General features: G+C 34.3%; 1 protein-coding gene across 3 annotated transcripts; it reads left to right on the top strand.

Annotated features, from left to right (window-relative positions):
* Nucleotides 1-5,059: 5,059 nt before the first annotated feature.
* On the top strand, nt 5,060-11,452 carry LOC110672165 (uncharacterized protein At4g26450). 3 transcript variants are annotated; one of them, XM_021834863.2, is made up of 5 exons: nt 5,062-5,982; nt 6,380-8,256; nt 8,519-8,705; nt 9,076-9,130; nt 11,050-11,452. In XM_021834863.2, the coding sequence occupies exons 2-5, from the start codon at nt 6,407-6,409 to the stop codon at nt 11,103-11,105; spliced, it is 2,148 nt and encodes a 715-aa protein (XP_021690555.2). In that variant the 5' UTR covers nt 5,062-5,982; nt 6,380-6,406; the 3' UTR covers nt 11,106-11,452. The 3 variants fall into 3 exon arrangements, with proteins under 3 accessions (XP_021690556.2, XP_021690555.2, XP_021690554.2); XM_021834864.2 differs by having other exon boundaries at nt 5,060-8,256; nt 9,076-9,154; XM_021834862.2 differs by having other exon boundaries at nt 5,063-8,256.
* The last annotated feature ends 805 nt before the right edge of the window (nt 11,453-12,257 follow it).

A 12,257-nucleotide genomic window follows, 5' to 3' on the forward strand; every position in this document is an offset into this window, starting at 1 on the left:
ACACAGCTTAAGCCATGACACAAAATTTCCGATCAATGCCGTGTTGTACACCACAACAAAGCAATCTACAACCCCATTAATCGAAATCAATGAGGGAGGTGGCTAGCTAGCTAATGAGTACTCATTCGATCTACAACCTCAACTGGCAAGCGAGAGAGGGAGGAAAATAAACGATCTCAACCCCATAAATGGAGGAGGAAATGTGATACTGTCATGCTAAGTGTGAATCCAAAATCAATTTAAAACAATTATTTTCAACAATTTATGAGAGATCCCAAACAATTTTCAAAGTCATTTTTGTAGTCACAAAGTGGCAACACAATTCATAAATAACACAGCGACTTCATAAAGTATAGCAATTTAAATTTTCAATTGGAAAACAATTACATAAATTTATTGTGTACAAACCTGACTGGAGTCGCCTCTAGGCCTTGACTCAGTCTCTCCGAGCTTCCAAGTCTTTTTCAGCTGAAACACACAATTTCATTGTGTTTCAGTACCATAACTTAAACATAAGTCCAAAAATAAATTTAACTTCACTTTAACTAGCTCTATTGCGTTAAATTCGATGTTCTCAAAGTTTTTGTGTTTCGGGTTACTATTCACTATACTATTCAAGTCAAATTATTGACTTTTTAAGGATTAATAGGTATGGGAACTCCAACTTCACCCACATACCACATTTTGGTCACCAAACTTGTTAGTTTTGGTCATTTTTTTAAAGCGTAGGTCATTTTGGCAAAATTGCCAATTTTCGGTTTTGGTGCTCCGAAGTTACACTGTTCCATTGGTCGATCTACTATTGGAATTTGACAAAACTTCCTTCATAGAAAATGTTCCTTATTGTCTTAAGTGTATTCTCATTTTTGGATCACCTCAATCGGAGTTTTGTAGCTTAAGTTATAGCCAAAATAAGTTTACTGTTCACGTGCACTGTTCATACTGGTATCTTGGGTTCTAGCAGATTTTGATCCAACTTTGGTCAGTAATTTGATCAAGTTAAGTTCATAATTTGGTCTAGATTTCTTCATATGAAATGTTCTACTATGTCTTAGGTTTCCATCGGTTCAAGAATCGCCTAAATCCGAGTTTCCTAGAGAGAGTTATAGCCATCCAAACATTACTACTCAAATGAAAATCTGTAGAGCTACAGGTTTGGTAATTTAAATTTGCTCAATAATTTGAATGGGTTAATGGCATAATTTGGGGTGATGTTCTTCATGAAAGTTTTAGATTTATATCTCCTCTAACCCCTGACCAAATTTCAGGTCAATTTGACCTGTCTAACTCGAGTTATGACTAAATGAACAGATTCTTGTTCATTTGGTCGATTTAGTGCTTGATGTACTGCTCTCATTTCACTTTGGTCAATTGTTTCACCCAGTTTTGGTCAGTTTTTGGGCATGGTTCCTTAATGAAAATTGTGCTCTTTTATGTCTATTTTCATCCCCAATTTGTGGCATATCAATTGGACTTGTAAAATTTGAGTTTTGGTCCTTCAAAGTGGGTTTGGTCATGCTGCATTAGACCTACGAATTTGGTTTTCATTCCAACAATTCCCACACAACTTATTTGGTCATAATTGACCATTATTTCATTTCACAATAGGTCAAACATGCCATTTATGCATTTCTCCAAATTTTGGTTCATAAACCCTAGCCTCCAAACCTTAATTTACTTAAATTGTGCAATTAACTAAATTCAAAACTTTAAACTATAATCAATCAACTAATTAAGACTTTTAAACTCATTCTATCTCATTTAATTCATGCAATTCATACTCCCTTCAACTAGGTCAAAATTTCTGTTTAGTCCTTCTCCCATGTTTGTTTCATTTAATCAAGTTCTAAGCTCACTTTCAACCATCACATATGCATTTGAATGGGTAAATAAAGAGTTTAGCATACTAACCTCAATTTAAATGCAAAGCCTTCAATTGTTCTCTTTCTTTCTTTTTCCTAGGTTGAGATTGCAAGGTCTAATGAAGTTTTTAGGGGAGTTATGTGGATTGGGTGAAGAAATTCAAGCTTAAAAGTAAGCTTAAATGGAAGAAGCTTTCATGGAGATGAGAGGGAGAAATGGGGCGGCAAAGAGAGAAGAAGATGAAAGGATTTTTTTTGTTTTTTTTTTTTTCTTTATTTTCTTTCATCTTTATCCCTTTTAGAAGACAAAAAATTCCAATTTAATAATTCACTTAATTAATTTGTTTATGACATCATTCATGATGTCATCAACTTTGACTTTTCCATCTTTTTCTTTTTTTTCTATTTATTTTTTTCTATTAGTTCTTTAATTTAATTCTCAATTCTGAAATTTTCTTTTCTCCGATTTTATTGGACAGTTAGGTCAGGAGTCAGCTCTCAGGGTCAATTGACCAAATCGCCTCGCTGCTCATCCGGTTTGCAAATAATCCAATATTTCTTCCGCTCTCGACCTAATTATTTGACCGACTTAACAGCTTCTTTTCGAGATTTTCTCTTTTCCACTGTGTCAAAAAGGGTCCTAAGGACCGCACCGACACTTTTTACCGTTCGAAATTTGAGTTTAAAATGACTTATGATGCGTTCTAGAAGGTCACTCATCATTGTGACTTTCTACTGCTTAACTTCTTATGTTCTGTTTTTCTTATTTATAGTTAACTAATTAAATATTACTAATTATTTGTGTTTATGGCTTCTCAAATTGTCTTAAGTGTGGCCCTAGTCCCATTAATTGTCCGAACCGACACCGGTCACCGGAACAGTGAAATATACCAGGCTATGCAACGGGGGTGTTACATAGTGAGTAACCTATTATAGGTAAATTTAATTTTACTTATAAAATATGTGTTATGCGTTATTATACTCGTTATAAAAACTTGTAATTTAGTTTTTTTAGATAATTTTTTATTAATTTTTTTATATATTATATAATAATATCATAAATATTATATTTAATTATTTAAATTGAAATATTAATTTTAATTAATTATATAAATAAAAATATTTATTAATTTAAGAATTATTTTTTTATTCAATTATATTTTTGTAAAAATTATGTGTTATATTATTAACATATAATATTAATTTAATTATAAACTTAAATGTAATGTCATAAAAAAATATAATAATTAATTTTAAAAATATAAATAAACAAAAATTTTTTAAAAATAATAATAAATACAAATTAGCTCATTGAATTTAATTTACTCAAACTCTATTATTTTACTTTTTTTTTTAAGTTTAAGTTGCAAATATTTTATTTTAAATTTTTATAATTTAAAACCATGTTAACTTGCATAATTGTGAGAGGGCATTATTTATAAAATTAAAAAATAAAATAATTTTTCAAATAAATTTTTATTAGTTTAGTACGTTATCATTATATAATTCCGGTGTCGGGAATAGCCGGAGCCTATGTGAATGCTCATAAGGATCTCTTGGCCGAACTCCAAAAGCGCTATCCTGAAGAGGACTTCTCTTGGATGGACGACCTGGCTCCCGGGGGCGATGGTGAAGATAGTGAGGAGGAGGGCGAGGAAGAGAGAGAGAGTGAGCAGTATCAATCAGCCGGGGTGATCCTCACCGAATAACTTGTACAAATTATGAAATGAAATGGAATATCTCTTTTGTTCAATGAATGGATGTGATTGGAAAATCTTTGAATTGCCTAAGTATTTGATTGTATGAGCATAGCGAAACATGAACTAAATGCCATTATTAATCTAAGTATAAAAGATCGGAAAGCACAATAAGCATGAGATCGGTGGGGGAGAAATGCTGAACGGGACTTGATTAAAATTGAAAATTTAACTTGAACACTTAAGATCGGAACCCTCGTTAAACCGAACCAAAACTTTAGCTCTTAATCTTCCGAAAAGGAGGTCGGCAATAAAACTGGTAAAAAATCTAATGCTAGTTCACTTCATTTATCAACAGAGATCAGGGATATACCCGACGGGTCCGGAAATTCGATAGCGGGTTTGAGAGATCGGTGAATGATTTGAGAGATCGGGAGGGCTTTAACGAATGTTAGGACTTAGCATTGATTCAATTCCTTTTAAGGAGAGTTCGGAAATATGGTCATCTGGTAAAGAAAAATGAAGAGAAGTTGGAAATGTCATTTGGCTGGCCCAGGGAGACCTAGTGCTGGGGATCGGTTTCAAAGTCTTGTTGATTTTGGGGATCGGCCAAAATATGGTGTCGACAAAGTTTAAGTTTAATTTAAATTAATGAAGTTTAAATTTAATTTTTAATATTTTTTTATTAATATTAATCTTTAATTAAAATTAAATAAAATTCTTTTTAAGTTATAATATGTTTTAAAATTAATAATAATCTTTAGATGATTTATATTATTTTTATTATAATTTTTATAAATTATAATTATTAAAATATTTAATTTTAATTAATATTCATAATTTTATGAATATTAATATATTTATTTCATTACAATAAAAAAATTTTAGATGAAAATTAACTTAAAATAATATACAACGGATAAAATATTTTTTAATATATATAAGTTTTAAAAAATTAGATAATAATAAAATATTTTACTTAATTTTGTAATACGATAAAATTATGTTTTTTATTAATTTTTTATTTGCATTAATTATTTTTTAAAGTTTTATATTTAGTTAAGATTAAATATAAATAAATTTTAGAGTTTTAAATTTATATTAACTCTGAAATTAAAAATTAAAAATTTATATAAATTTTAAAATTAATTTAAATAATAAAAATATAATATAATTAATTTTAAAAATAAAAAATAATTTTAAAAAATTTAATATATATATTTATAATTTTTTAATTAAAAATACTTCACGTCAATTATTAATTGACTTTTGAATAAGTAACCATAAAAATTCCTTAAATAATATATCAATTTTAAATTTCCACAGTGCTTTCTTTTTTCTTTTTTTTTTTTTTAACAAGAATTTCTCCCGTGCTAACCATTTTTCTTTCTTGCCGTCGCGGAATTACCAACGCTCCTAATTGCCTGACGCGTGCCAATTTTTTTTTTTCAATAGACACCGCAGTCCCTAGGGGCAATTTCGTAATATTTTGACATGCCAAACCCCATTTTCGTTTCTCCAAGCTCAGCTCTCCTTGTTCTTTTTCTTCGATTTTTTCCTTGCCGAGTGGAAGTAGGTAGAGAAAGCTGAGTCAGACCTAAGTTAAAACTCGACAACATTGTCGCTGATCACAGTTCTGGCTCCGATGAACCCTTTTTGGCCTGAAAATCAACAAGTCAGAACTCAATTTCGTTATTTTGGTTGATATCAAGGTTGAATCGCGAAATGGGTGTGGATAGAGAGCATTGCAGCAATGGAGTTGAAGGAGAGTATTAGTGTCGAACAAAATCAAATTGAAGTGAAATTGTGAGTTGGATAGGAGGAGGAATCTCAGAATTAACATAATCCATCAGCTGGGATTGTTATCGTTCTTATCCAATTGCGAAAGGATGAGGATTCGAGTGGTGTGTGTTGGCCTTGTGCATTGAAGCTCTCTAGTTTTGTTTGTTATTTGTTTTGTTTTCTTCTTGCTTTTACCCAAAAGGAAAAAAAAGGTGTGGGGTGTGTTGTGCAACAGTAATTTACAGGTTACCGGTACATTTTCCTATTGAAAGAAGCCACGAGTCTTCTCATTTTTGGGCAAGTCATGGTATTTCTGCTACTGTAAGGGCCATGGATGAATGTGTTTGGCTGCAGAAAGCATCAAACTTTCTGATTGCTGCCAGATTTTTTTAGACCTAAAGCTGTCACCTTTAAATTGTGGAAGATTTTAACAAGTCTTCAATTGGAAAGTTTAGGGGATTTTTTGGGGTCTAGATGGTGAGGTGTTGAGGGTAGGTAGAGAGGGTGGCCATAAATTTGGCCTGCTTGGATCTCAAACCCTAAAATCACCAGAGCTGGATCTTCTTTCTTTCTTGGTTGACAGACATCAAAAACAAATAGACACAGCCTCTGGTAAAGACCCAAAACAGAACGAAGGAAAGGTCAGATTTTACTGTCTTTGGAGCCAAGATCATCTTTGATTTTTATGTATCTCATTTCTTGGTTTTTCACTCTTGGATTTGGTTGATTTTGACTCCTTGATTCCTTGACCTCAAAAGTACTAAGGAATTAGATTACTACCTGTATTGATTGTTAAGCACCCGGTAGCTGCCATTTGGGCTCCATAATTTATTGTTGGGTTGATTTGCTCGTCTTTGACCAGATAAAAACCATATTAGTTTATTTGTGGGCACCTAATTGAAGACGTTAGTTGCTTAATTTGAGGATTGCAATTTCTTTTTTCTGTACTGCTGGTCCTGGATTTTTGGGAGCTAAAAGCACCTGCTTTTTTCACTTACTGTCCTTGGCTTTCAATTGATTGTTTGTTGTATTTAATAGTGTTTGAGAACGATCAGGAATAGAAAGATGCATGCTAGGCACCGAAGTCCTGGAAATGGTTACAGGTCTAGTTCTATGGGGATGGGTGCCTCAAGGATATCCCCAGATAGTTCAGCCAGAGGCCATGGGTTTTACAATTCTGAGTACAGAAGCTTCAATAATCGTGGCTTTGGCCGTGGCCAGGGCCATCCCAAAACTTTTCAACAGCCACCCCAGCCACCACCACGCAAAGGAGACATTTTGATGGAAGCTGGTAGACTTGCAGCTGAATATTTAGTTTCCAAGGGATTGTTACCTCAAAATGCACTTTCTGGTAAGTGGCAGAATGGTAGTTTGAGGAAGCAAGCTGGAGATTATCAAGATTTTAGGGTACAAGAGGACCTTACACAGGAGGGCAGAACATCTGCCCATTCCCGCCTAGGAAGCGTTGGTTCTGATGCTGGAGCAGGTAGGAGAAGGTATTCTGATGACTTCAATTCGAGGAGCCATGTAAGAGGTAGGAGGAAAGGAGAGTATTATCATCGCAGTTATAGTTCAGAGTGGGGCAGAGAATATGGGAGGAGTGGGTCGTGGTCAGATAGAAATCGGATGTCTCTTGATATGGAGGGGCCTGATGACTCTATTTCTGGAAATTATGAAGAGCATCAAGTCGGTGAAGATGTTGGTGATGGGAAGTTTGGTCAGAGTGCGTCAGCACTAGAAACTGAGGAAGCAACTGATATTGAATCAGGAGCAGAGTTCAACAATGCAGATGAAATGGGTTCCAAGGCAAGTTCTTTTAGCAATGGGAAAGATGAGACTGATGGGGAACCTTCCAAGGTGTCTGATGATTTGACAAACTTGAATTCTGGGAATGAGGAGATGGACTACGATCATGGTCATGAAACTGAGACACAAAGTATTTCCGAGGACTTAACTATCCAGCCCTGTGCAGTAGAGGGTGATCTCTCTAGCAAGCATGGATCTGATTTACTAACATTCTGCAAATTTGTGAAGGTCCCAACCAGAACACGCTCTGCATTGACATACAGGTCCCCCCAGGTTGACCAAGTTCCTAATAAGGAAGAGGAAAATGCATCTGATATTGGGCCTCCCAAAGAGTCTGAAGTCTCAGTTCCAGATGGCACTCTTGATTTCTCCACAGCTGATTCACTACCAAATATGACTCGTGATTCAAAATGTGATCCTGAAATGTCTAAATTAGTGTCTGCACATTCTAATGAGGATATCAGAGAAGTAGGCCCCCCATATGGTTCTGGGCAGGGTAAATGCATGAGGTCTCAATCCTTTCCAGAGAGAGCTTTTAAGTGTGACAGTGAACAAGAATCAAGTCAGGGGATTGCAGGCTTTGGAAGGTCCACATCGGTTAAGGAGAGAGGTGAGAAACGAACTGCTGAAGATGACATGAATGGGGAATCCAAGAAGACGAGAGAATGGCTTCCATCCTTGGTTAGCACAGCTCATGACCATCTTCATCTCTCTAATTTAAGTCAAAATCAAGATAGTTCACAAGCAGGGAACGCATCACCTGATCATCCAATGATTGTTGCTGTCACTCGAGACAACTTGGTGAATAGTCATCAATTTCCAAAGTCAGGTGGTGAACCAAGTGCTGATTATGCGCAAGAGAAACAACTTTTTCCGAGTTCGTTTAAGATCTGTGACCTCAATTTAATGGAAGCTGCTGATATGAATGATTATCATTGTAATGACCCAGTACTTGTGTACCCGTCTATGCCAGCAATCAAAGAGGAAGCAGCACGGGTTGACATTGATTTGTCAATAAGCAATGCAAATAATGGCAAACATATTGAAGTCATTGATTTGGAGAATGATTCCAGCTTAGAAGATAAGGCTTTTGATAATTCACAGCGAAAGTATGTCCCTCCTATCATTATTTTGTTATTCTATATGCTTCTTAACTTCTCAAAAGAAAAACGAAAAAACATCTTATCATTTCCCATATAAGGTAGCTTGCTTCAATATTTTCTTCATTATCCATGCTTCTAGTATACATGAGTTGTGTTAATATGGTCTACTATTCTCCTGTGTTGGTTCTAGTTTGTCTGTAAGATGCAATTGCTAGTTTCTACAAACTCTGCATTTCTTTCTCTGGTCTTAAGTTTTTCAGTTATTCAGGGAAACAACATTTACTGGCACAGAAGGGTTTCCCAATAATGCACAGAATGCTGGAGATATAAGTGAGGTTCCAGATAGCTATGATGGTCTTATGATTTCTGAGTTTCTCAACACTTTTTCAAACTGTAATTCAGTAAGAGAGGACATCAATCCACTGCAGAATGAGATGAGTCTTCATAATGGAGAGGTATAGAAATACATCTGACATATTTTTGCTTATGTATTCACATGATATCTAAACCCAATTTCAGCAGGAGTAATTTGAGATTTTCCCTAAGAAAATTCCAAGATTTGACTGTGAGATTAAATTTAACTTCGTCTTTAAATTAACCCTGTGCATTTTTCTAATTTTTCATCTCATATGCACTTGTGCTTACTGGGTTTCGTTTGTGATGCATCTCAATTTTGTTCTTAAATGGATAATTCTATACATGACATTTAGTGCAATGCTTTTGTTTTCTATATTTATATTTATTATTGCTTTTGATACCCAGATAGATGCATTTTCCTTATGCAGTTCATCATTAACTTATTTTTTCTCATCCTGGTTGTTTCAGGGGAATCTTGGTGATGATGACTCCATTTACATGTCGCTGGGAGAAATACCATTAAGTATGCCAGATATTTAATTTCATGGTTTGTTTTCTTATAAAATCTAGAGTGCACGTGGTAGACCTGCCAATATGCTTTTTAAATAGCAAGTTAATGGACTGTATTCACCCAATGTCAATTTGGCGATGGTATGCATGTTTTTGAAACATATTTTGTGCTAATAAACTGTGAATGCAGATTCCATTTGGATCTCAGAAGGACAGAAAATGAAATGGAATTGTTTTAAACTTTAATTATAACCATTTTCTGTCCTTTTGCTCATATGGATATTCAACTCAACTCAACTAAACTTTTATCCAAAAAATTTGGGATATTCAAATAAACATTATAGGATTTAGTTCAAGGTCTGCTTTTGTAGCAGATAATTTAATAGAAGATGGGAATTGGTGATGTCTCGGTGTTGTATTGAATGTAGACCCGGCCAAAGGCCAGTTCAGAACTGGAACTGGACCGGTTCAACTCGGAATTGAAACTGGTCAAAACTGGATTAACCAAAACTAGACTTGAACTGGACTTGAACAGGACAGTTCAACTCCGGTCCAGAACCATATTTTTCTTTTTCAAAAATTTAAAAAAAAAAAAATTAGAGAGATTTCAACAATGGATTTGATCAAAATCAGAATTGAACTGGAACCAGAGGGGGAGCCCTGTGGCCCGATTTCCAACCCAGAACTGGCCTTTTGGTCTTGTCTAACTGAATGTGATCCATGCCAAAATTTTCTCACTAAAATTAGTTATAGAATCTTTTGATAACCACACATAATGTTGCAAGCATACATTATTTTGCAGCCTTCTTGAATTGAATATGATTTGATTGATCCAGCACAATATCATCCTTTATTTTGTAAAATTTATTTGTTTCTGGTTACATCTGTCCAAATTTATTTTATGTTTGGATATACAGCTGCGACAACAGGGGCGGAACTACAGTGTGAGTTGGAGGCCCCCAAAAGTTTTAAAATTAATTTTTTTTACTTATAAATTATATGTGTGTGTGTGTGTGTGTGTGTATGTGTATATATATATATTAAAAATTACTGTTTGCCCCCCTAAAATTTTTGAAATTAAAATTTTATGTATAAATTTTAGTGTATTTTTTTAAAAAACTATTATTTGTCCCTTTTTTTTTTCTTTGTTTTGGCCTTCGCATTTTAATGTAAATTTCATTCATGCTTTTTTTATATTATTTAATTTTGATATCTTAATATTTTATATTTTTATTTTAGTCCCTATATTTTTATTAATATTGCATTTATTTTTTTTAATATTGATTTTTGGCCCCCTCAACGATGAATTTCTAGTTCTGCCTCTGTGACGATGAGATAAATTGTCCTTAATTTGTAAGTGTTTTACTTAGATGCATACAATGAGGTCAGAGAACTTTCTGATTTTACTTTATCCCCCCTGTATTTCTATGGAGGAAGTAAATTATCCTTGATTGCCTTCAGGATCGCATCAGGTTGTATTTTCTTTTCTTAGTTTCAACTCAACTCAACTAAGCCTTTATCCCAAAAATTTGGGGTCGGCTATATAGATTCGCTTTCTCCACTCTAAACGATTTTGGGTTTAATAGTCTACTAATACAAATTTCAATATACATTTTGAGAGAGAGAGAGAGACAGAATATAGCAGCCATATCCGGAGTTCTGATGTACGAAGTAATTTTTATTTGAAATGAGCCATAAGCTAAACTGGTGCTAGTTTCATAAACTAGGAGTTTTTCTGAAGAGGTAAGGGAAATTATGTTCAGTTAAGAATTCAACATCATCCTTTTCGTCATGATATTCACTTTGTAGTGCATGGTACTTTTTTTTCCGTGAGTCAATAAATAGCTTATTTATCATGAGTTTAGGTTTTGCAGTATCCTTTATGATTCTTTAACCTTTTCTGCTTAGTAACTCTTACTATTTTTTTCATAGGCTTTATACCAGCTTGGGAGCAGCCAACACCACAGGAGTATGGGAAGCCCTTTTAATCTTCAATCGTTCAAATCTGCAAGGGAATACTAGTTGGTGTGCTTACTATTGGTCATTTGGGTTCTTTTGTTGCGTTGACTAGCTCAATCCAAATGCAACCCTGCTTTGGTTTTAATTTTGAAGTTGCTCATAAAAGGTGCAAGTAAATGTCTCTTGTAAGAATTTTAGGAATGGTGTATGTTTTTCTTTTATTGGCTGTCGTGCTCATTTGATATATTAGAAAAGTGTTTATCATATTTGATTAGATGTGGTTCAGGAATCCATCTGTCTGAAGCCATTGAAAATCCCCGGAGATTTGATTTTCCCAACAGATTTGTTTATTGGAATTTGCGTTCTTTTCATAGTATACAGTTTTGATCATCAGACACCTAGGGCTTGCCTTGCCTTCTTTTACAGAATTGAAATGGGACGAGTCCCAAGCTTGGTGGTTACAAAGAGGTTTGTAAGGTGAAAGTAGGCTTAGTGGTTGATTGTTGTTTCTCTACCTGTACATCTCTAGATTACATAACAATCCCTTAAATCTATCAGTCCAACCTGATTTTTTTTTTTTTTTTTAAGATATATGTCTTATCTTAATGGCAAACTGTTGGCCCGTTGAGATTACTACTAGAGAAAATTGAGGGTAGACATGCAGCATAGAGAGGACTCGGTGCGAAACTCATATACAGCCTACAGATGAACTGGCTGCATGGTAACTAACATTGAGGAGATACTTTTGTGGGGTTGTTGAACAGAGACCAAAATTTGAGTCCTAGCTAGAGTTATGTATGTAATGGAGGGATGAGATAGCAGTGCATTATAATATCTCAGAGCTACAAGCACTCAGAGGTAGCAATACATGTAATTTAGAGGTTCCTTGGTTTCCTGCAGCTGGAAAAATGAATTTGCTGGATGAAATGGTTTATTATTTCCCTGGTTCTTAGACTGTTCATTGTTTGCAACTCTATTGCATTGGTTCTGTGAGCACTGGCTAAGAGTCTCTTAGGGGGTTGTGCATTATTTAAATCTAAATCATGAATCAGAAAAAATAAAATTGGATTTGGTTCAGTTAATTTAGGCATTTTTTATATAGCTTGCCTTGCTTCGTATCATGCTTTGTGATATTTGATTTTTGGGCTATTGTGTTGAGCTTAAGTCCCCTTGTATAGCTC

The sequence above is a fragment of the Hevea brasiliensis genome, chromosome 9, assembly GCF_030052815.1.
Source record: "Hevea brasiliensis isolate MT/VB/25A 57/8 chromosome 9, ASM3005281v1, whole genome shotgun sequence".
NCBI classification, from domain to species: domain Eukaryota; kingdom Viridiplantae; phylum Streptophyta; class Magnoliopsida; order Malpighiales; family Euphorbiaceae; genus Hevea; species Hevea brasiliensis.

What these genes read in the sequence shown, in the direction of transcription:
- LOC110672165 (XM_021834863.2), top strand. Translation starts at nt 6,407, where the DNA reads ATGCATGCTAGGCACCGAAGTCCTGGAAATGGTTACAGGTCTAGTTCT. An exon ending in TTTGATAATTCACAGCGAAA is followed by an intron (nt 8,257 to 8,518) that starts GTATGTCCCTCC and finishes TCAGTTATTCAG; the next exon opens with GGAAACAACATTTACTGGCA. An exon ending in TGAGTCTTCATAATGGAGAG is followed by an intron (nt 8,706 to 9,075) that starts GTATAGAAATAC and finishes TGGTTGTTTCAG; the next exon opens with GGGAATCTTGGTGATGATGA.